This window comes from Muscardinus avellanarius (genome assembly GCF_963383645.1).
Source record: "Muscardinus avellanarius genome assembly, chromosome: 17".
NCBI lineage: Eukaryota > Metazoa > Chordata > Mammalia > Rodentia > Gliridae > Muscardinus > Muscardinus avellanarius.
Genome location: NC_137803.1, coordinates 24800822 through 24825967, shown reverse-complemented (window position 1 = coordinate 24825967; position 25146 = coordinate 24800822). Strand labels below are relative to the sequence as shown.

General features: G+C 41.5%; 1 protein-coding gene across 1 annotated transcript in view; it reads left to right on the top strand.

The window, feature by feature from the left end:
* ME2 (malic enzyme 2) overlaps window positions 1-25146 on the top strand; it is a gene marked incomplete at both ends in the record, with an annotated part of 52418 nt that overhangs the window by 1681 nt on the left and 25591 nt on the right. The window contains 10 exons of the mRNA XM_080714769.1: window positions 533-666; window positions 7752-7901; window positions 11309-11384; window positions 12411-12572; window positions 13522-13625; window positions 14998-15107; window positions 15206-15303; window positions 16288-16401; window positions 20513-20627; window positions 22894-23036. Of these exons, the coding sequence (XP_080570895.1) occupies window positions 533-666; window positions 7752-7901; window positions 11309-11384; window positions 12411-12572; window positions 13522-13625; window positions 14998-15107; window positions 15206-15303; window positions 16288-16401; window positions 20513-20627; window positions 22894-23036 (1206 nt within the window). The remainder of the gene's footprint in view (window positions 1-532; window positions 667-7751; window positions 7902-11308; window positions 11385-12410; window positions 12573-13521; window positions 13626-14997; window positions 15108-15205; window positions 15304-16287; window positions 16402-20512; window positions 20628-22893; window positions 23037-25146) is intronic.

Genomic DNA, 25146 nt, shown 5'->3' with positions numbered 1-25146 from the left:
TATAGTTTTATATGAACTGGCCTTCTAGGTTCCCAGAAATACCTCAGAGCTGGGTGTGATGGCACATGCCTATAATTCCAGTACTTGGGGAGGCTGAGACCAGGATTGAGACCATCCTCAGCAACCTAATGAGGTCTTTCGCAACTTAGACCCTGTTTCAAAATAAAAAATAGAAGCTGGGCGTGGTGGCACACGCATGTAATCCCAGCATTTGGGAAACTGAGACAGGAGGATCCTGGTTTGCGGATAGCCTCAGCTACTTAGTGAGGCCCTCCGTAACTTAGTGAGACCCTGTTTCAAAATATAGAATAAAAAATAGGGAAGGGGGTAAAGCTCGGAGGTCACATGCCCCTGGGTTCTACCCTCACACCCACAAAATAAGTAAATAAATAATAAAAAATAAAATAGGATTAAAGTGTAACTCAGAGTTAAATCTCAGTACCACAAAAAATAAAAATAAAAAATTTGCATTTAAAGGACAATGCCATTGCTGCCTCTAGTAACTAATAATCCTTTTATTGCTTCTCTTTAGGGAATGGCTTTTACATTAAAGGAACGACAAGTTCTCGGTCTTCAAGGACTTTTACCTCCTAAAATAGAGACACAAGATATTCAAGCCTTACGATTCCATAAAAACTTGAAAAAAATGACTAGCCCTTTGGAAAAGTAAGTCAACGAGATTTCTCGGTTTTTATTTCTATCTGATTGTTATGGTTATTGAGATTCAGAGTCCTGTGCTTATTTATTATGGCACGAGAAATATGCAATTACACAATGCGCTTTGTGTTTATTTCAGTTAACACTTTTTAAAATGATTATTCACTTCAGTGAATACTTCACTCTTCACTTGCTTATTATTGTTTTGGTTTGGTGTGTGGTGGTGCTGGGGTTCCTGGAAGCCCTTCTACCTCCAGACTACTCTCCCAGACCTATTTTTATACTTTTTTATTTGGAGACAGGGTCTCTTACGGCTGGCTCCGAACCTGCGCGATCCTCCTGTCTCCGCCTCCCAAGCACGGGGATTACAAGCGTGCGCCACCACGCCTGGCTGCTTGCTTATTATTGTAAAACTTAACAGAAGACAGTGTTTATGGTAAAAAGCAATGCATTTCTCTTGTGAATGGGACATTAGAAGCAAGAAATGCCATCTAGTTTGCACCTATTTTACTGATCACCTCCTTTGTGTGTGACACTCTGCTAAGCACTGAGGAGATAGAGTAGGTGTTAGTTCTTGAGGCCAAGTCCGAGGATGAAGGAGGGCTTGCACCCAGTGAGGGCCTTCTCGCTGGTGGGGACTCATGTACTTCAGAGGCAGCATGGGGTATCATGTAGTGAAGGGCTCACAGAGGAGGCCAAACTGGAGTGGATCCCAGGGGCATTCTACCTCTGAGCTACACCCCCAGCCCTATTGTTTTTTATTCTTTATCTTATTTTCTTTATTTATTTTTTTGGTGGTACTAGGGGTGGAACCCAGGGGTTTTCTACCTCCGGGCTATACTCCCAGACCTATTTCCTATTTTATTCGGAAACAGGGTCTCACTAAGTTGCTGAGAGCCTCACTAAGTAGCTGAGGCTGACTTCGAACCTGTGCGATCCTGCTGTGTCTCAGCCTCCCAAGCACGGTGATTACAAGTGTGCGCCACCACGCCTGGCTTTTTATTCTTTATTTTAAAACAGGGTCTCATTGAGTTGCAAAAGGCCTCACTAAGTAGCTGAGGCTGTAGCCCCATTCTCCTGATACCTACTTGTCCCTCAGTAACCCATTGAAGTTTGAAAGGATTAAGATGTGCATGAGAGCAGATCCCTCATGACTCCTTGCCTCCCAAAGGCCCCATGTCCAATTACCATTAACATAAGACTTTGAGGATTAAGGTTCCAACATGTGAAATCCGGGCACTACATGAGACCACAGCAGTGACCAATGCAGCATAATTGAGTGACCCCCCCCCCCATAATTGAGAAAAAAAGACAAGCCAGGCATGGTGGTGCACGCTTGTAATCCCAGCTTTTGGGAGGCTGAGACAGGAGGATCACGGTTTGCGATCAGCCTCAGCTACTTAGTGAAGCCCTTTGCAACTCAGTGAGACCGTTTCAAAATAAAGAATAAAAAATAGGGCTGGAGGTGTAGCTTGAAGGTAGAATGCCACTGGGTTCCATCCCCAATACCACAAAATAAAAAAAAATAAAAAAAGACAAGATAGCGTGGGTAGAGGAATTTGTCTGCATCAGGACTAAGTATATATCTGTTGGTATTAAATAGAGGACATTACTGGTGCCTGACAAGAATGGTTTCTTCTATGTGATGGAAGCAAAAGGAAGACCATAATAGATTGGAAATGAATGAGGAGAGAAAATGTAAACCCTTGTCAGGAAATTCATGGAAAAGAGAGTAAGATGAGCCCTGGAGAAAGGATAATTGCTAGAGCTACCTTGAGCTGGAGGGGAGTCGTATGGTTTGCAAGGATCGGTGTGCCAGCAGTGGAGCAGAGGTCAGCATCTCACACATCTCATGACCTTGATTTTCTTTGACAGATTATAAATCATAACTAAGACTAGTCGTGGGTGGGGTGGTGCAGGCTTGTAATCTCAGTAACTTGGGAGGCTGAGACAGGAGGACCTGGGTTTGAGGCCAGGCTCACACACCTTAGTGAGACCCTGTTCTAAAGTATAGAATAGCTGGGCATGGTGACACACACTTATCCCCGTGCCTGGGAGGCTGAGACAGGAGGATCGCAAAGGTTCGAAGCCAGCCTCAGCTACTTAGTGAGGCTCTTAGCAACTTAGTGAGACCCTGTTTCCAAATACAGTATAAAATAGGTCTGGGAGTATAGCCCCGAGGTAGAAAAGCCCCTGGGTTCTACCCCCAGTGCAACAAAAATAAAGAAAGAGTAAAAATCAGGCTGAGGGTGTGGTTTGGAGGTAGAATGCCCCTGTGTTCAATCCTCAATACCCCCCCCCAAAAAAAAAAAAGAAAAAGGAAAAAAGAAAGGCCAAGGCTGAGTGGAGTTGGCAAGGGGAGTGATACATGTTGGGAGGACCATCCCAAGTGAGGTAAAGCTCGACAAGGCCGGGCAGGCTGAAGCTGAGCAGGCCCTGAAGGCCTTGTGGTATGATCTTGCTTGTGTTGGTAACATTCTTCAAAGCAGTGTTATTTTTTCATGGAAAAGGAAAAATATAACACTGATTCAGTTTGGAGTTTGCTAGGTTGGCAAACGCGCTGCATGAATATATATATATACACACACACATACACACGCATGCCCTTTTACTGTTCATTCCATGCTGTTCTAAGCTCCTGTATTAAAAAGAAAAGGAAAGAAAGCAAGCTAGCCCTTCCTGGGTGGAAAGGCAGGCGCGGGGAGGCGTGCAGCGGGGAGCTGTATGGAAGCTCTTCAGTGGTAGCAGTGGTGAGAGGCTTGGTCAGCCTGAGAGCATCGGCCCTGGGATCCCGAGTGGGAGCAAAGCGGAGCCCGAGGGCGTGAGGGCGCCTTTAGATGGGAGAAAATGAAGTAACCGAGGAGCTAGGAGCTCCTGGGAGAATTGTGAATTGAGGGCCTTGTAAGCCAGCTGGAATGCTGGAGGCTTGTGATCAGAGTAGGATGAGGGATGAGGGCATTTGTCCATGCTTGCCTTTTTTGGGGGGGGAGGTGGCTTGATGTGATTTTTTTTTTTCTGTTTTTCTGGTTTTTTTTTTTTTTTTTTTTTTTTTTTTTTGCAGTACTGTAGCTAGAACCCAGGTGCATTCTACCTCTGAGATACACCCCCAGACCGATTTTTTAAAATTATTATTTATTTTGAAACAGGGTCTCACTGAGTTGCAAAGGACCTCACCAAGTAGCTGAGGCTGTCCATGAACTGCGATCCTCCTGTCTCAGCCGCCCGAATGCTGGGATGCTGAGGATTACAAGCGTGCGCCACCATGCCCAGCTTTTTGTTGTTGTTTATTTTTTTGTTTGTTTGTTTGTTTGGTACTGGAGATTGAACCTAGAGGCATTCTACTTCCGAGCTACAAGTCCTGATTTTTATTTTATTTTTTATTTTTTGCGGGTTGTGGATAGAACCCAGGGGCATTCGACTTCTGAGCTATACTCCCTGCCTTATTTTTTGTTCTTTATTTTGCAATAGGGTCTCACTCAGTTGCGGAGGGCCTCACTAAGTAGTTGAGGCTGTCCACGAACCGCGATCCTCCAGTCTCAGTCTCCCAAATGCTGATATTACAAGCGTGCGCCACCACGCCCAGCTGCTGTTTTGTTTTTATTTTGAAACAGAGACTTAATGAGTTGCTGAGGCTTTCCATGAACCGAACCATGATCCTCCTGTCTCAGCCTCCCAAATGCTGGGATTACAAGCGCACGCCACCACGCTCTGCTGGCTTTCATTTTTAAAATACTTTTTCGGGTCAGGTATGGTGGCTCACTCCTGTAATCCCAGTACGTGGGTGGAGAATCGCTGGTTCGAGGACAGCCTCATCAAATAGTGAGACTCTTAGCAACCTACTGAGACCCTGTTTCCAAATAAGAAATAAAACCAGACTGGGGGTGTAGCTCAAAGGTAGAATGCCTCTGGGTTGAATCCCCAGTCTCACTCACACACACACACACACACACACACACACTTCTTATTAGTAGTTTTGCACTTTAGTCACCAAGATCATGGTGAGTATGCAGAATGGCGACTGAAGTGAAATGAAGGTGAGCGGTAAGGTTTGGGAGGTCCAGGAATCGCACCCCCGGCACATGCCTCATGGGTCATCTCTTCTCCTCTCACATGGGCTCTTTCACAAAGCTGTCTTTTCTATCTTAGAACCTAGTTATTTTGGTTACTTTTTAAAGTGAGGAGAAGCCGGGCGTGGTGGCCCACACTTGTAATCCCAGCTGGGACAGGAGGAGTGTGTTCTGTGTACAGCCTCAGCTACTACTTAGTGAGGCCCTGTGCAACTCAGTGAGACCTTGTTTCAAAATAAAGAACAAAATAAAAAATAGGGCTGGGGGTGTAGCTCAGAGGTAGAATGCCCCTGAGTTCCATCTCCAGTACCGCAAAAAGAAAAGAAAAGAAAAGAAAAGAAAGAAAGAAAGAAAGAAAGAAAGAAAGAAAGAGAGAGAAAAGAAAAAAGTGAGGAGAAATCTGGCTCCCTTAATTTCTTTCTGTTGGTGTCATTTCTGTCCCCATTAGCTGTATAGAAAGTATAATTAAATTTTACTTATTCACCTTATTTATTCACCAAATATTTGCACATCAGTTGGGCATCACATACTGTGCCAGCTCCTAGATATGTAGAAGTATATATCTAGATATATAGGTAGCCCTCAGTTCACAGTGGTTTCTGTCCAATAAACCCAAGATGAAAAATGCATTTAATACACTCAGCCTACCAGACATCATAGCTTATTAGCAGCACAGCATACTGTAGATTATCAGTTATTGACCCTCTTAATTACATAGCTGGCTGGGATCTGTGGCTCACTGTAGCTACCCAGCATCAAGAGAGAATATTATATTATCAAAGGAAAATATCAAGACTTAATATTTAAGTACCGTTATCCCTTGGTACCCAGGAGGATTGCTTCCAGATCACAGCTCCCTCTATGAACACTTAAAATCAGTGAATGCGCAAGTCCCTCATAATTGGAATAGTATTTGCATATAACCTTTGTACATCCTCCTGTTTACAGGTAGCCCTCACTTAGTGGTTCAATTTAGGATTTTTTTTTTGCTTTAATAATGTATGAAACTGATGCAAAATTGAATACAGAAGGAGTAGAATATTGTGGATCTGAATGCAGGAAGGCTGGGCATAGTGACACACCTGTAGTCCCAGTACTTAGGAGACTGAGACAAGAGAATTATCGAGGCCCTCAGCAACTTAGTGAGACCCTGTTTCAAAATGAAAAATAAAATAGGGCTGTGGCTTGGAGCTAGAATTCCCCTGTTCAGTCTCCAGTACCACACACACACACAAATGCCTGTTACATCTTTGGGGCTTGGGGGTGGGGAGTGGGTTGGACAGGGCCCAGAGAGTGCGCTCCAGAGCTGCATTAGACGTGAGAATCTGACCACACCTGGATACAGGTGACTGGGCAGAGGGAGCTTTAGATACAACATCTTTAAGGTAAGAGTTGCAAATTAAATCAATATAGGGGAGATGAGGCTAGAAAGTAGGTAGAGATCTTATTATTTTATATTTAGTAGCTCCAGCTGCCTTTTCTTTTCCTTTCTTTCTTTTTGCAGTCCTGAGGATTAAACCCAGGGGTATTCTACCTCTGAGCTATACTTCCAGCCCTATTTTTTTACTCTTTATTGTGAAACAGGGTCTCTTTCATTAAGTTGTGGAAGGCCACATCAAATAGCCTGTGAACCTCCTATCTCATTTACTTATTGTGTAGTACTGGGGATTGAATCCCCCAGGGGCATTCTATCTTTGAGCTATGCTCCCAGGCCTGTTTTTTTTTTTTTTTTTTTTAAACAGGGTTTCATTAAGTTGTAGGAGGCCTCACCAAGTTGCTGAGGCTGGCCATGAACCTGTGATCCTCCTGTTTTAGCATCCCAGGCATTGGGATCACAAGTGTGTGCCGTCACGCCTGGCTTGGAAGTTATCTAAGAAGAATAAAAGCCAGGCATGGTGGCTCACGCTTGTAATCCCAGCACTTGGGAGGCTGAGAGGAGGATCGCACAGGTTCAAAGCCAGCCTCAGCTACTGAGGCTCTCAGCAACTTAGTGAGACACTGTTTCCAAATAAAGTATAAAATAGGTCTGGGAGTAAAGCCTGAAGGTAGAAAGCCTCTGAGTTCCACCCCCAGTACCACACACACACACACACACACACACACACACACACACAAATAAGAATAAAATGATCATATTTAATTTTTAAGAGAAGAATCCGTTGGAGCAGGGAAGGAAAGCTGTATGTATAAAGACTAATTTAGAACGTCCTTGAGTAGTCCAAGTGAGAGATAATGGTGGCTTGGAATAGGTGCAGGATGAATATGAAAGTACTTAGCAGGTAGGCTCTGTAATACATAGAGGACAGAAGAAGGAAAATAAAAACTGGACTTGGTTTTCCATTTTTGGTCAAATGACAAGGAGAAGAAACAAGTTTGGGAGGAAATGTCTCTTAGATTTATTAGTTCAAGATGATTTCTGGCTTTCAAGCCTTCAAACTTTATTCTTTAAAATAAGTTATTTGCAGGTTTATTCACATGAATTGGCCGCCGCCTCCTTTGTGCCGCCTCCGTGCCCCGTGATTAATGCTTCAGCCCTGCCGGCAGCACAGTCCTTGGCGGGGAGCAGCTTCTGTCCTTGGAGTTCAGAATAGCGCCTGGCACAGTTGGTGTTAGCGGACACTTGAATGAACGCCACTTCACTTCGCTTCCTTATTTACATGTCGGTCTCCTGGAAGACCAGTTCCTTAAGGGTCGAGCCTTTAGTGAGCTTTGCATTTTCAACTCTTTGTACAGAGTCTAGCTGAGCAAAGGCTCCTCTAAAAAGGGCTTAGTAAACTTAGGCTGCTGTTTCTCTTCTTATTTTCTCCATCTTTACTCATCATTTAAGTACACTTTTATTTTTGTTAAATTTTAGTCCTGGTGTTGAGTAGTGATAATTGGGGCTGGGGGTGTAGAGATAGAGATGGGGAGGGCCCACCGTTATTTAGATTTAGCTGTTAAAAAGTTATTTAAATTTAAATATTTAAAGTTATTTAAATTTAACTTTAAAAAGCCAAATCAAACATAATTTGCTGTGCTTAATTTCAGATACATCTATGTAATGGGAATACAAGAAAGAAATGAGAAACTGTTTTATAGAATACTACAAGATGATATCGAAAGTCTAATGCCAATTGTATATACGCCAACAGTTGGTCTCGCCTGTTCACAGTATGGACACATCTTTAGAAGACCCAAGTAAGGCTTCTTTTAAATGTTTATGTAAATGACTGTTGGATAAGAAAAAATATTATTTCATAACACTTATTAGATTTATGTGTGTTCCAGTTTTTTCCCAACCAGATTTTCTACCTTAGAAATGCTTAATTTTAGCCGGGCGTGGTGGCGCACGCTTGTAATCCCAGCACTTGGGAGGCTGAGACAGGAGGATCGCGCAGGTTCAAAGCCAGCCTCAGCTACTTAGTGAGGCTCCCAGCAACTTATTTCCAAAAAACAATAAAATAAAATAAAATAGGTCTGGGAGTATAGCCCAGAGGTAGAAAAGCCCCTGGGTTCCATCCCCACTACCACACACACACAAAAAAGCTTAATTTAGATTAAAAGTAACATACTGACACCTTTTATTTTTGTAGAAATAGTATAATTCATTTCAGATCTTTAAATTACTGTGTAAAGTGGGTGTGGTGGCACATACTTGTAATCCCAGTACTTGGGAAGCTAAGACAGGAGGATCCTAATAGGTTCAAGGACAGTCTCAGGAAATAGTGAGACTCTTAACAACCTAATGAGACCCTGTTTCAAAAGAAAAGGAAGGCCGCATGCTTGTAATCCCAGCGTTTGGGAGGCGGAGACCAGAGTGAGGGCCTCCCCTGTTTCAAAATAAAAAAATAGGGCAGGGAGTGTAGCTTCGAGGTCAAATGCCCCTGGATTCCATCCCCACACTGCAAAAAGAAAAAGAAAGAAAAAGACCCAGAAACAAAAACACAAAATAAAAGTAAAATAGGGCTGGGAGTGTAGCTTAGTGGTAGAATGCTCCTGGGTTCAATCCCCAGTGCCCTCCCTAAACATAAATTATTAGAACTTTCCCTTCCCTGAAAAAAAAAAAAAAGGACTTAATTCTGGTGGCAGATCTCCGTAATTATCAATAGATTCTTTTTGGCAATCTGCCCAATTTAAGGAACTAGTTCTGACTGATTTTGTCAGCTTTGATTTCTGTTGATTGCCCCCCCACCCTGTTTTTTTTTAAATCAGCTTTCAAGAATTTTAACTTCAAACGGGTCTAGTACTTTTAGACATTTCAAGTGGGGAGAATACTGGAATAGGCTATGGATTCAAGCCCTAGAGTGAACCATATCATCTCTTCAAATAATGTTTTCTCATATGTCAACTAGGGGCACAAGTGCCTGTTAACAAGCTTTTGAGAAGAAACTGATGTGATGCTTCTTCTAAACTTATAGATATACACGCTGTTTTTAGTTACTTTGAGTTTGTGTTATTCCTCTAACCTTTTATTTACTCAATGCCTGTATTTCCCCCATGCCCAGCTAACGTACTGATACAGATGTAGGAAGCGAGACCACGTGTGATAGCATTTATCTTCAGCTCCCTTCGTCTAGATTGGTGGCTTTCAAACTTAATGTGCGTAAGAAGCACAACTTACCTGTCCTCATCTCAAAGATTCTGAATGAAGGAGAAGGGTCTGGCAGTCTGGATTTGTGTTGTAGGCATTCCCAGAAAGACACTGAGGGGCACTGCTATCAGTTCACATATCTAACCTCTCTGTATAACCCAGCTGCTCACCACTTTTATAGTTTGTTCTTATAGTAGTAGTTTTCAACACAGACTAAAGAATAGAAGAAAAAGCCGGGCGTGGTGGCGCACGCTTGTAATCCCAGCATTTGGGAGGCTGAGACAGGAGGATCACGGTTCACTGACAGCCTCAGCTACTTACTGAGGCCCTCTGCAACTCAGTGAGACCTTGTTTCAAAATAAGAAGAATAAAAAAATAGGCCAGGGGGTGTGGCTTGGAGGTCATATGTCCCTGGGTTCCATCCCCAAACCCACCAAAAATAAAAAAATAAAAAAGAATAAAAAATAGGGCAGGGGGTGTAGCTCAGAGGTTGAATGCCCTTGGGTTCCATCCCCAGACCCGCAGAAAAAAGAAGAAGAAGAAGAAAAAAGAAAAAGAAATAAAAGAAAACTTAAAAATACTGCTGCTCGAGCCGGGCGTGGTGACGCACACTTATAATCCCGGTACTTGGGAGGCTGAGACAGGAGGATCACACAGGTTCAAAGCCAGCCTCAGCTATTTAGGTCTCTCAGCAAATTAGTGAGACTCTGTTTCTAAATTAAATATAAAATAGGTCTGGGAGTGTAGCCCAGAGGTAGAAAAGCCCTTGGGTTCCATCTCCAGTACCAGAAAAAAGAAAAAAAAAATACTGCTGCTACGGCCCCACCCAAAGGGATCCTGATTCAGTTAGTCTCGGCGTGGGCCTGGAAATGGGTGTTTTCATAAAAGCCCCTCCTGCCATTCTCCTGTGTACCAAAGGAGAGAACTGACAGGAGACGTACGGGTCTAGCATGTATATCAGTACTGCATAGTAGATACTAATAGGTGTTTGTTTTTTACCTAGAAGATGGTCAGTAAATCTTGGTTGGCTGATTGATCTAAAGTCAAAGCTTCAAATCAGAATATCTGGGCGTGTTGGCTGACATTTGTAAAAGTTCATGACTGCTGGATAAGAAAACAATGATTTCATAACACCTTAGATTTATATGTGTTCCAGTTTTTCCCCCAACCATATTTCCTACCTTAGAAAAGCTTAATTTGGTGATTGCATAACCTTTATTGAGAAACTGCTGAACTACATGGATTTGAGCTGCAATAGTAATGCCAGAAGTTAAGGCAGCAGTGAGAAAGTGCTATGCAAGATAAGTTCAAAGGCGTGGGGAGCATCTCTGCTTAGTCTGTTTTCGGGAGCCTATTATTCTCTGCCCCCTTCTCTCTCCCTCCCATCATTTGTTAATTGAAAACTGTATTATTTGCTTAAATAACAACATTCTGTTTCATTTTTGTTAGCCATTCCACAAGTGTGTGTGTGTGTGTGTGTGTGTATTTCCAAACACCATGTTGTACATCATAAGCATGTAGTTTTTGTCAATTAAAAGTTTAAGTAAAATAACTTTTAAGTTTTTCCTAAATGTTTGAAAATGTCATTCTTATATGTGTAATTTTTCTCTCTCCCTTCATCCTCCTTCACATTTCAAACTTTGTTTCTCTGAGTTTTAGCAGTAGTTTACTTGGCCTAACATACTAAGTATGCTTCCTTGTACTGGTGGTTGATCTTTATATTGTTTTCTATTGGAGGAGTATTGAGTTTATTTGAATATACCATGTGGATACATTTCCACTTGAGTAAAATGATCACAGCTACTATGTGAACAGTGTAATTACAGTTTGAAGTAGTTGAAAATGTTAGAAAAGAAACCAATGCAACTAACCTAAATTTGGTTGGAAATTATACAATATCTTCATGTTTTATTAAAATCAAAGTATTCCAATTATGGACAAAAGCTTAGAAACCAACAACAACAACAAAAAAAAAACTGTCATGAAATGCAAAGGTGTTTTTGTTCTGTTGCAGGGGATTATTTATTTCAATCTCAGACAGAGGTCATGTTAGATCAATTGTGGATAACTGGCCAGAAAATCGTGTTAAGGTACTAATAGCACAACCCTCCTTTTCACAATGTTTTCTCTTTCCTTGTAAGTTACTTCTAAGTTTCCAGGAACAGTTTTTCATTGTCGCTGTGATTTATGTTGCATTGAGTACATGCAGATATAGTGCTTTATGTCTAAGGAGATGGTAATAATATTTCTAAAATGTGTTACAGGTATAGAATTTGACTCTCAGAAAAAAAATAGTACATAGGCAAGCCTCTCACTGTCACTATCATAGTTAGAGGAAATATATTAAATATCCTAAAAATTTACTCAGATAAAAATTAAAAATTTACTGTGTTAGATAAGACTGGCTATGCATCTCTTTTTTCTTTTAAATCTGAGATTTTGCAAACATAAAACTCTCAAAACTTTGATCAATGCAGCTATCATTCATAAAGTAAAATATAACTTTAAGATTTTTTGGTAGATTTTTGTGTTTATTACAAGCAGTAATCTCACTTTCCTTTGTTACATATATCTTTCTTATAAAAATAAACATTGATGAAAAATTGTTACTTCAGGTTATAGAAAAAATAGTAAGATAACAAAACTCACAATATTATCTCAAAGCTTTATGTGTAGGTATGTATTTTTTTTATTGATCTTTTCCTTTTTGACTTGCTAAGGTTTTTCTTGTTTGGCCTAGGTTATAGTGTTGGAGTAGTATGCTGTTTAATCCTATTTTTTCTTATGGTAATCTCTTCATCAGAATTGTTTCACTTCCATATTTAATCTGTCTGAGAATATTTGAATGGTCCTCCAGGTAGAAGCATTCTGTTCCCAAACCAAAGTTAGAGGGAAAACAAATCCAGTTGATTTTCTTTAATATAAGGGGCAGAAATCCTAGAATAAGTATGCTTCATTAGGTTACAGTGGAAGTTAGCCAAGAAGCAATTTTATTTTTCAAAGTAAGAGTGAAGATAAATGAAGAGAACCAATCTTTTCAAAATATGTTTCTTTAATGCCCTATTTTTTTTGTAGCAACTTTTAATTTTCCTTTTCTTGTTATTTTTGTAATTAAGGCTGTTGTGGTGACTGACGGGGAGAGAATTTTGGGTCTTGGAGACCTGGGTGTCTATGGAATGGGAATCCCAGTAGGAAAACTTTGTTTGTACACAGCTTGTGCAGGAATACGGCCTGAGAAGTGTCTGCCTGTCTGTATTGATGTGGGAACTGATAATAAAGTAAGTAATATCATTTTTCTCTGATCTTCCACCTATAGGTTTAATTTTTTCTATTTCTTGTTTTTTTTCCCCTCCAGTACTGGTGATGAAATCCAGGAGCATTCCACCTCCAAGCTATACTCCCAGCCCATATTTTATTCTTTATTTGAAACAGGGTTGCACTGAGTTGCAAAGGGCCTCACTAAGTAGCTGAGGCTGTCTGTAAACCCAGATCCTCCTGTCTCAGTCTTCCAAATGCTGGGATTACAAGTGTGCGCCTCCATGCCTGGCTCCACCTATATGTTTTAAAAAATTCATCTTCTGAAGATGATTTTTTTTTTTTTTTTTTTTTTTTTTTTTTTTTTGTGGTACTGGGGATGGAACCCAGGGGCCTTCTACGTCCGGGCTATACTCCCAGACCTATTTTATATTTTATTTGGAAACGGGGTCACTTAAGCCAGCTAAGGCTGGCTTTGAACCTGTGTGATCCTCCTATCTTAGCCTCCCAAGTGTGGGGATTACAAGCATGTGCCACCATGCCCAGCTGAAGATGATGATTTAAGAAGAATTAATCTTGTGATTAGATGTTGTTTTCTTAAATTCTGGCGGTTTTTTTTGGTGGTACTGGGGATGGAACCCAGGGGCTTTTCTACCTCCAGGCTATACTCCCAGACCTATTTTTTTAATATTTTATTTTGAAACAGGGTCTCACTAAGTTGCTGTGAGAGCCTCACTCTGTAGCTGAGGCTGGCTTTGAACCTGTGCTATCCTCCTGTCTCAGCCTCCCAAGTGTGGGGATTACAAGCGTGCGCCACCACACCCAGCTCTTAAATTCTGTTTTTAACATTTTTACCAGTTGTAATACATTAAGCCTACTAGAAGTTTCTTGAAAGATTACTGGTTTTGTTTTATAAGTTTAAACTAGTCCTTTAACAAAAGACTTTATTTTTACATCTGGTTTCTTTTATAGGCACTCCTAAAAGATCCATTTTACATGGGTTTGTATCAGAAACGCGATCGTTCACAACTTTATGATGATTTGATTGATGAGTTTATGAAAGCAATTACTGACAGGTATCTTAAAGTTTATGTGAAAGATGAAAGCACTGTTCTGTTCATGGGGGGCCTCATTCTTGTGTTTTCCTTTATCTCTGGTGAAGATAAGCAGCAGGAGGTTAAACTTCTGGGATTGTGTTTGACTGCATTTGCTGATACAAAGTGGCACCCAGTCCTGCTCAACCCTCACTTCAACCCCTGCTGCTCAGTCTTCCTTTCTGTCTTTGATAGCCCTCCTCTGAAGCTCACTGTAGCCCGTCCCCCCAGGAGTATTTCTTTTTCCTTAGTGGTATTAGGGATTGAACCCAGGGGCATTCTACCACCGAGCTATACCCCATCCCTATTTATTATTTATTATTCTTTACTTTGAAACAGGTTCTAAGTTATAGAGGGCCTCACTAAGTAGCTGAGGCGGGCAGGAATCTGAGACCCTCCTGTCTTAGCCTCCCAAGTAGTGGGATTACAAGCGTGTGCTACCATGCTTTGCTTGTATGTATTTAAGCCAAGCACACGCTTTGCTTTACCAAGCGTGTGCTTGGCTTAAATACATGCTTTTTGAGACAGTGTCTTCTTTTCTAGAATGTGGCACTTTTATGTGCTGGGCACCCTCATAAGCTCTTGGAAAGTTTACACTGAGTGATATACCATGGACCATCATGTTTCTACATTCTTTTTTTTTTTTTTTGGCAGTACTGAGGGTGTAACGCAGGGGCATTCTACCTCTGAGCTCTACACCCTCAGCCCTATTGTCCATTCTTTATTTCGAAACAGGTTCTCACTGAGTTAGTTGCAAAGGGCCTCAGTAAGTAGCCGAGGTTGTCCGTGAACCACGATCCTTCTGTCTCAGTCTCCCAAATACTGGGATTACAAGTGTGCGCCACCATGCCCAGCTTCCTACATTCTATTTAAGTACTCCATAAGTTGTTTTTTGGAAAGTAACATATTTCTCCGTTTTTGGTCTGGTCTTTCACAGACTTTAAACATTTTTAGATGGTCTTTAACTAAAAATTATACATTATTTTTTTCGGGGCTGGGGATGGAATTCAGGGGCATTCTACCTCTGAGCTATACCCCGAGCCCTGGTTTTTATTCTTCTTATTCTGAAACAAGGTCTCACTATATTGCAGAGGTCCTTACTAAATAGCTGAGGCTGTCTGTGAACCATGATCCTCCTGTATCAGCCTCCCAAGTACTGGGATTATAAGTGTGTGCCACCATGCCTGACTAATTAATTATTTTTTAATGCCATCATAAGGAGTGTTAGACAAAAATGCTGTTCAATACTTTCAATTTCATGTGGTTAATATATCCTCAGTATAAAAAAAAACAAAAACAAACAAACAAAATCTTCCATTGTCAACACAATCATTATGGGTTTTGCTGTTTTTAGATATGGCCGGAACACACTTATTCAGTTTGAAGACTTTGGAAATCATAATGCATTCAGGTTCTTGAGAAAGTATCGAGAAAAATATTGTACCTTCAATGATGATATTCAAGGTTGGTAAAGCAAAAAGGAAGCTTTAGGGTTTTGATTCTTATTTTTTAAACATTTATGAGATGCCATTAAAATTTTGTTTTGTTTTGTTTTTTTGTAGGGACAGCTTCAGTAGCTCTAGCAGGTCTTCTTGCAGCCCAAAAAGTTATTGATAAACCCATCTCAGAACATAATATTTTATTTCTTGGAGCAGGAGAGGTAAGTATTTGTAAGCTTTTTAGAATTAAATAAAAACTAACACTCTCCTTTGGAATTAGAAAGCAAAACAGAATGCTTGTGTTTATAAAAGAGCATAATGAGCATATCATTTTGTTGAAATAGAGGGTATGAATGTAAGACCTATCATAAAACAGGCAATTTAAAATACACTTAGAGCCGAACGTGGTGGCGCATGCTTGTCATCCCCGCGCTTGGGAGGCGGGGACAGGAGGATCGCGTAGGTTCGAAGCCAGCCGTGCTGGCTTAAGAGACCCTGTTTCCAAATAAAAATATAAAAAATGGGTCTGTGAGTGCAGCCTGGAGGTAGAAGGGTTTCCAGGATCTCCAGTGCCACCAAAAAAGTAAAATAAAATACACTTCGACTATTATAAAATTAATTTTGTGTTATTTGTAAGGAAAGAGTAAACCAGATGTTCATCATAATATGTAATAATATGTAAGCTTTTTTGCCGGGCGTGGTGGCGCACGCTTGTAATCCCCGCGCTTGGGAGGCTGAGACGGGGATCGCATGGGTTCAAAGCCAGCCTCATCTACTTAGTGAGGCTCTCAGCAACTTAGTGAGACCCTGTTTCCAAATAAAATTTTTAAAAAAAGGTCTGAGAGTATAGTCTGGAGGTAGAAAGCCTCTGGGTTCCACCCCCCCAGTACCACCCAAAAAAAAAAAAAAAACTTTTTTTTTTCCGGTTCTGGGATAGAACCCAGGGACACTCTAGCTCTGAGCTACACCCCCAGGCCTATTTTTTATTCTTTATTTTTGAAACAGGGTCTCACTAAGTTGCACAGGGCTGCACTAAGTAGCTGAGGCTGTCCACGAACTTGGATCCTCCTGTCTCAGCCTCCCAAATACTGGGATTACAAGCATGCGTCACCACGCCCTGCGTTTTGTAACCTTTATATACAGAGTTATTCAGGTATTGCAGCATAATCCAGTCTTTATTTTAAAATTTGTTTTGTGTTGTGCAGGCCGCTCTTGGAATTGCAAATCTTATAGTTATGTCTATGGTAGAAAATGGCCTCTCAGAAGAAGAGGCACAAGAGAAAATCTGGATGTTTGACAAGTACGGTTTATTAGTTAAGGTAAGATATCCAAAACTTGGAGGAGCAAAAGCATGTAGTTGGTAGTTGGATTTTAAAATATTATTTCTTAAAATCTCATATTTCACTCTGAAGAAGAAATTCTGTGCTTGGTTTTTTGTTTGTTTTGTTTCTTCTGTGAAGTTTAACAACTGAAAACTGAGGTTTAAAAGGTCAGGGATAGCCAGGCGTGGTGGTGCACACTTGGAATCCCAGTACTTGGCAAGATGAGACCGGAGGATTGCAGCTTTAAGGCCAGCCTCAGCTGTTTGGGCTCCTTGCAACTTGTGAGACCCCGTTTCAAAATAAAGAATAAAAAAATAGGATTGGGGTGTAGCTCAGAGGTAGAATGCCCCTGGGTTCAATCCCCTGCATCTCTCTCTCCCCTCCCTCTCTTTCTCTCTCGCACGTGTGCGCTCACACACACACACACACACACACACACACACACACACACACACACACACGCACGTCAAGGACCTTGTTCAAAGTCACCAGAGTGATGCAGTTAGAATTCAAACCTGAGCGGCCTTGTAGTAAATAAAGCCTTTGCTCTAAACCATTAGACTGTGCTCTTCTCAAGGGGCCTGGAACTAACATGCAAAGATTATTAGACATCACATTTTTTTTTTAAATTTTTTTTTGTGTGTGGTAGTAGGAATGGAACCCAGGGGCCTACTACCTCTGGGCTAAACTCCCAGACCTATTTTATATCTTATTTGGAAACAGGGTCTTACTGAGTTCCTGAGAGCCAGCCTCACTGAGTAGCTGAGGCTGGCTTCGAAGCTGCGCGATCCTCCTGTCTCAGCCTCCCAAGTGCTGGAATTAGAAGCATGCGCCACCACACCAGGCCTAGACATCACATTTTTAGAAGTTACTGTGGGAGTGGTTATATATTTCTTTGGGTACACAGATCAGTGCTTCTTTTGGCAATGTTGATTTTCTGCAAATGTTTTGTGATTCTGTTTTATAATGGTCGATCACGTTTGGGATGAATACAGTGCTGGTAGCTACAATACAACATTTGTCCAGCACTTGTGTTTTCCTTAGCACAATTGAGAATTACTGCTCATCTGCGGGTTGCAAAAAAGCTGATGAACCAAAGTACTGTGTTCTGTTTTGAGACTCAGAGTTTTGTTAATCTCTTTTTCTGGCTGGGTATCGTGTTGCAGGCCTTAAAATTCCAGCTCCTAAGTAGGTGAGGCAGAGTGATTGCACATTCCAGCCTGGGCAACTTAGTGAGACCACCCTGTGTCAAAATTTTTAAAAAATCAAAAGGGCTGAGGATATAGGTAAGTGGTAGAGTGCCCCTGGAGTGCTCCTAGGTTTAGTCTCCAGTATCACTAAATCAGTCAGTCATCCGTCCATATATCCATCTTTGCATCTGCCGTCCATCCCTCCATCCATCTGTTTGTCCATCTGTCCTTCCTACTCTTGCTTTGGAAATCCTGAGGGAAAGCCTAAGAACTGGATCCATGAAGGTGTATTTCAGTCCTAACAATGATGGTACACTTTTCCAGCCCCTGCTGGTTTTTACATGTGGTTGTTCTGGGGGGAAAAAATTGCTGTTAGCCAGGCGTGGTGGCGCACACTTGTAATCCCAGCATTCAGGAAGCTGAGACAGGAGGATTGCGGTTTGCGGATAGCCTCAGTTACTTAGTGAAGTCCTCCGCAACTTAGTGAGACCCTATTTCCTTTTTTTTCTTTTTTCTTTCTTTTTTTTTTTTTTTTTTTTTTTTTTGGTGGTACTGGGGTTCCTGGAAGCCCTTCTACCTCCGGGCTACACTCCCAGACCTATTTTTTATATTTTTATTTGGAAACAGGGTCTCCTAAGCCAGCCCGCGTGGCTGGCTTCGAACCTGCGCGATCCTGTCTCTGCCTCCCAAGTGCGGGGATTACAAGCGTGCGCCACCACGCCCGGCTAGTGAGACCCTATTTAAAAAATAAAAAATAAAAAATAGGGCAGGGGGTGTAGCTCAGAGGTCGAATGCCCCTGGGTTCCCCCAAACCCGCCACAAAAAATAAATAAATTGCTCTTGTAGTGAGGTCTTCTCCTTTCACCAAAACCAGGATGTGGGTTTTTCAGCCAGGTTGGTCTTGGTACTGACATGTTTTTCTCTGCTTTAAATCTAAGAAATTCTTGGCTGGGCTTGGTGGCGCATGCTTGTAATCCCAGCATTCGGGAGGCTGAGACTGGAGGATTGCGGTTCACAGACAGCCTCAGCTAAGTACTTAGTGAGGCCCTCTGCAAATTAGTGAGACCCTGTTTCAAAATAAAGAATAAAAAAAAAATAGGCCTGGGGGTGTCATTTGGAGGTCAAATGACCCTGGGTTCCATCCCCGGTACAGCCCAAAAAACAACTTCTCCTTGTTTTAACCTGTGTTTTATTCTAACTGTGGCTCTACTATGGGCTTTGCTTTACGCACCTTTGCCTGGAATTCAGGAAGAAGCACGTTCTCTTTCATTTAGCTGTCTCGAACCAGAATCCCTGGTGTTTCTGTGCTTACGGCTGTAAAGGTCCATGATGTCTGTGCAATTATGAAATTTAAAAAAATTGTGAAACTTAAAGTCACTTATGAAATTTATTTGGTGACAAATTTAACTGGCCTAAATTCATCTGATAGTAAAACCTAACCTGCGTAAGCTGTTTGTGGTCAACTTTCCTTCCTTTCTTCTTCTTTTTTTGTGGTACCGGAGATTGAACTTGGGCATTCTACCTCTGAGCTTCCCCGCCCAATTTTATTTTTATTTCATTACAGGGTCTCACTACTTGCTGAGGTTGCCCTCAAACCTGTGATCCTCCTGTCTCAGCCTCCCAAGTACTGGAATTATTAGCATGGGCCACCATTGCTGGTCTTAGCCTTTCTCTAGCTGGAAAGTCATGGGAGGCTCGGAGTATAGCTCAGGAGTTAAATATTAGCCTTGTAAATGCAAGGCCCTGGGCTTGATCCCAGCACTGAAAAAAGAAAAGGGAAAAAAGGGAAAAAAGCAAACTTTACATGGTGTGACTAGTCATAAGTTTGTTCGGTGGTAGGGTGCCCATTTGGGTGGAAATATTCATAATACTTGTTATATTATCAGATCACATTTCCAAAAAATGAAAAATTTCTAATTCCAAATCTCATCAAGGGAGCCAGGCGTGGTGGCGCATGCTTGTAATTCCAACACTTTGGGAGGTTGAGACAGGAGGATCGCCCAGGTTCGAAGCCAGTCTCAGCTACTGAGTGAGGCTCTCAGCAACTGAGTGAGACCCTCTTTCCAAATAAAGTATAAAATAGGTGTGGGATCATAGCCCGGAGGTAGAAAAGCCCCTGGGTTCCACCCCAGGTACCACCAAAAAATACAAATTCTCATCAAGGTTAAGGATTATAGGCCTTTGTGTATTTTATTTTATTTTATTTTATTTTGTTGTTTTGAGGTACTGGGGATGGAACCCAGGGGCATTTTACCTCCCAGTGACACCCCCAGCCCTATTTTTTATTTTATTTTATTTTATTTTATTTTATTTTATTTTATTTGTGGGTTTGGGCAAAAAAAAAAAAAAAAAAACAACCCAGGGGCATTCGACCTCTGAGTTACACTCCCCACCCTCTTTTTTATTCTTTATTTTGAAACAGGGTCTCACTAATTTGCAGAGGGCCTCACTAAGTAGCTGAGGCTGTTTGCAAACCGCGATTCTCCAGTCTCAGCCTCCCGAATGCTGGGATTATAAGTGTGCGCCACCACACCCGGCTATATTTATTATTCTTTATTTTGAAATAAGATCTCACTAAGTTGCAGAGGGCCTCACTAAGTAGCTGAGGTTGGCTGTGAACCGTGATCCTCTGGTCTCAGCTTCCCAAATGCTGGGATTACAAGCGTGCACCACCATGCTCGGCTCATAAATGAATTTTTGAGAGAGACCAAAAACTTCCTGGGTATAAGGGGATTCAGTTTATGTTTTATACTCTTGGACATTATGAAGTTTAAATGGAAAGATATGCTTTAAAGAGAAAAGCAAATGAAAAGACCTTTTTGTTTAGAAACAGTACTTATGTGTGTAAGTCATAATATTGTCTCTTTATCTTCAGTATGCACTTACTAAAAAATACTGTATTTTATCAAAAAATTCAGGGGCGGAGTGCTAAAATAGATAGTAATCAGGAACCATTTGCTCACCTAGCCCCAGAGAGAATACCTGATACTTTTGAAGATGCAGTAAATACACTCAAACCTTCAACTATAATAGGTAAGGAATGTTGTTGATAAATAGTTGTTACCTAATTGTATGCTGTCTGCCATAACTACCATGTAAGATTGCTATAAATGAATTGATAGATTTTACCTAGCTTTCAGCCTGTACAGTTGACCTTTGGTATTTGTAGAGGATTCGTTCTAGAACCTACTTTAAATGATCTCTAGATTACTTTTAAAAACTAAAACAATGAAAATGCTATATAAATAGTTATGCTGTATTGTTTAGGGAATGACAAGAAAGTCTGAACTTATTTACTATAGACACAATTTTTTTCAGTTCTTTTTTTTTTTTTTTTTTTTTTCAGTACTGGGGATGGAACCCAGGGGCATTCTACCTCTAAGCGACACCCCGAGCCCTTTTTTTTATTCTTTATTTTGAAACAGGGCCTCACTGAGTTGCAAAGGGCCTCTCTAAGTAGTTGAGGCTGTCCGTGAACTGTGATCCTCTTGTCTCAGCCTCCCAAATGCTGAGATTACAAGCATGTGCCACCACGCTTGTCTTGTTCAGATATTTTAATTATTTGAAAAAAATGAAGTTGGATGAATCCACTTAGTAGAATCTTACAAAACAAGAGGGCTGACTCATATTCTCTGTGGTAGCTTTTTGGTTATTATGCCTAAGCATTTAATTAAAATATGTTACTTGTACTTTTATTTTTTGTGATATTAAGGATGGAACCCAGGGGCCTTCTGCCTCTGGGCTCCACTCCCAGACCTATTTTATATTTTATTTGGAAACAAGATCTTGCCAAGTTGCTGAGAGCCTCACTAAGTAGCTGAGGCTGGCTTCGAACCTGTGCGATCCTCCTGTCTCAGCCTCCCAAGCAGTGGGATTACAAGCGTGCACCACCATGCCTGGCATTAGCTCCTATTTTAAAAACCTTTAAAAGAGGAGCTATCAAAGCGAGGCGTGGCGGCGCACACTTGTAATCCCAGCATTCGGGAGGCTGAAACCGGAGGATCCCAGCTTGCAGACAGCCTCAGCTACTTAGTGAGGCCCTCTGAAACTTAGTGAGATCCTGTTTCAAAATAAAGAATAAAAAATAGGGCAGGGATGTAGCTCAGAGGTTAAATGCTCCTGGGTTCCATCCCCAAACCTGCAGGAAAAAAAAAAAAAAAAAAAAAAAAAGAGCTATCAGTGCAATGTGGTGGTTTACACTTGTAATCCCTGTACTTGGGAGGCTGAGACAGGAGGATCACAGGCTCTAAGCCAGCCTCGGGAACTCTGAGACCTTCTGCAACATAGACCCTATTTCTAAATAATAAAACGGGCTGAGTTGTAGGGCTTAGGTAGAATATGCTCCTTAGTTCAATTCCCAGTACCACAAATAAATAAACAAAAAGAGGTGCTACATACTTATAACCTAGTGCTTGGGAGACTGAGACAGGAAGATCATAGGTTTGTGACCAGCCTCCACAACTTAGTGAAGACCCTGTTGCAGTATAAATAAGAAGGGTGAGGGGATAGCTGGGGATTCAGTAGAATGCCCCTGAATTCAATCCCTAGCACCAAAAAAAGAGGAGTTACTGGGCTGGGCACAGTGGTGCACACCTCTAATCCCAACCACTATAGAGTAGCTATATTCAGCTATATCAAAAGCTGATAGCTTTAGTCAAGATTATCTTTTATCCCTTATGAATTCCTATTATTTTAATAAACACTATAGTGTTTATCAGTTTAACTCTTAACAAGTTTCTAATTTTTTTTTTACCTGTGATCAAATACACATAAAATTTGGCATCCTAACCAGTTTTAAGTGTTCGGTAGCATTAAGTGCAATCCCACTGTTGTTCAGCTAGTCTCCAGGGGTCTGTTGAGCTTGTGAAACTGAAACTTGATTCCCACTAGACAGTCGTTGCAGCCCAGCCCCTGCAGCCCCTCCACTCTGTCTCCGTGAATCTTGCTCCTCCAGATCCTGTCTCTTAAGTGGAATCTGTTTCTTAATGTCCTGAGGGTTCATCCATGGTATAGTGAGTTTTATCTTAGAATAATGGAGATAGTATTACTTTCCTTTTTAGAGAATTGTCTGTAATTTACTGTGTATGTGATAATACATATTTAAGTGAGAATTTGCAACATTTCATTGTTTATCTTTTCATATTTGAGATGGTTTCTGTAGTATTCTCTCAGCAATGTAAAATATTCATAATGAGATATTATCTGTGGTTTTACATAAAACTCTTTGTAGAAATACCGTTGATATGAATTGCTCTATTGTACCTATGTTAAAGTTGCTATTTCCCCTTATTTATTGCAGGAGTTGCAGGTGCTGGCCGGCTTTTTACTCCTGATGTAATCAAATCAATGGCCCGTATCAATGAAAGACCTATAATATTTGCATTAAGTAATCCTACAGCCCAGGCTGAGTGCACAGCAGAAGAAGCTTATACACTTTCAGAGGTATTGATCAACAATAATCATATGAATTGGTAACGTCTCTTTCCCTTCATTAGCTTACTAGTTACTTCTTCTTGCATAGGTCTTTTTTATTGGTGCATTGTAATTATACATCTTTTTTTTTTGAGGTGCTGAGGATAGAACCCAGAGAAATTCAACCTCCCAGCTACACCCCCTGCCCTATTTATTTATTTATTTTTTATTCTTTATTTTGAAACAGGGTCTCACTAAGTTGCAGAGGGCCTCACTAAGTAGCTGAGGCTGTCTGCGCACCGTGATCCTCTGGTCTCAGCCTCCTGAATGCTGGGATTACAAGCGTGCGCCACCACGCCTGGCTTGTAGTCATACTTCTTAATGGAGTGCAAGTGGAGGCATACAGGCACACATCACCCCGTTCCTGCCCATTCCCTCCCCTCCCTCCTTCTTGTGTTGGGATTAGTGGTTGACTTGGATATGGTTGTTAATGTACATCATGAACATCAGAGAATTTCCCTCTTCTCCCCTCTGATCCCCTCAGTTAGGTCGCCTATTGCTCATCAGTAGCACAGGCCTTTTAACATTGAGTAGAGTACAGCATGCATGTGGATAGAGGCATCTCACTTGTATGGATTCTGGAAGCAGCTACCTTGTCACCATTTTATTTAATTAATTAATTTATTTATTTATTTTTGTGGTACTGGGAGTGGAACCCAGAAGCTTTCTACCTCCGGGCTATACTCCCAGACCTATTTTCTATTTTATTTGGAAACAGGGTCTCAGTAAGTTGCCGAGAGCCTCACTAAGTAGCTGAGGCTGGCTTCGAACCTGTGCGATTCTCTGTCTCAGCCTCCCAACCGCAGGGATTACAAGCATGCGCCACCATGCCCAGCATCTTGTAACCATTTTAATGTCCTTATACTTTCTACAGTACTGTTGTTTATATATTTTAAATCTAAAAGATGTGTTTATATTGAAATTACTCATTTAGACTTACCTGCATTTTAATTTTTTTCTGTCTCCTTTCCTTCCTTTTTGCATATCTGTGTTGCCGTGTGTGTGTGTGTGTGTGTGTGTGTGTGTGTGTGTGTGTGTGTGTTACTGGGGTTTGAACCCAGGGGCATTCTACCTCCAAGCTACACCCCCAGCCCTATTTTTTATTCCTTATTTTTGAAACAGGGTCTTATTGAACCTGCGATCCTCCTTTCTCAGCCTCCCAAGTATGGGATTACAAGCATGTGGCACAACGCCTGGCTCACTCCTTTTCTTAAATGTGGGTCTGAGTTCTCTTGGTAATTTATTTTACCTTCATTTTGAAGTACTACTAAACCCAGGTTCAGAAGCTCATCCCACAGAAAAACTAATGTCTGAGAGATGTGTGAAAGACTTTATTCAGTGGCTTCACAGAATGAAGAAGTGGGAGGCTGTGCTTGCAAATCAGCTTCCCAGTTCCAGGGAGGCGAGGGTTACAGATGCAGGGTAGGAATAATGAGGGAGCGGGAGAGGCGAGGAAGGGAGGGGTACTCATGTCTTCTCTGGGAATAAGCGGAGCTCTTCCAGGAATCAGTTGCCACCTCTTCTCATCCCTTTCATGGTCTGGTGTTTCCCAGTCATGCTGGCTGGTGAAGTGGAAGAGAGGGGAGGCAAGTCTGTCACGTTCAGTGTATATCATAGTTTTGGATGAAGCATTTCTTATGTGATCAGCATATCTACATGCAGTGCTAGGTAGACGCTGATCAAAGGTTAAAGCAACAAAGACGGGAAGGCAGACGCCGCGCCTTTCCTGCCCCTTCTGTTTACCTTGCACACTCTAGTCCCAAGTGCAGTCAGTGTGCAGCAAAGGCAGCTTGCAAGACCAAAAAGGAATTTAGCTTTTATCACCTTAATCTACAGGTTAGAGGCCTTAGCTACAGCAAAGCAATGGGAGACTCATAATGTATTGCCCAGCTGTGTGACCTCCAAATTGAGAACCTGGCTACAGAGTAGCACAGCTCAGAGATAGAGTGTCCTTGGGTTCAGTCCCCAGCACCACATAATAAGTAAGTAAGTAAATGACTTCCAAATGCCAATAAAGCAAAGCTTGAGTCAGGCGTGGTAGTGTAGGTGTGTAATCCCGGTACTTGGAAGGCTGACAGGA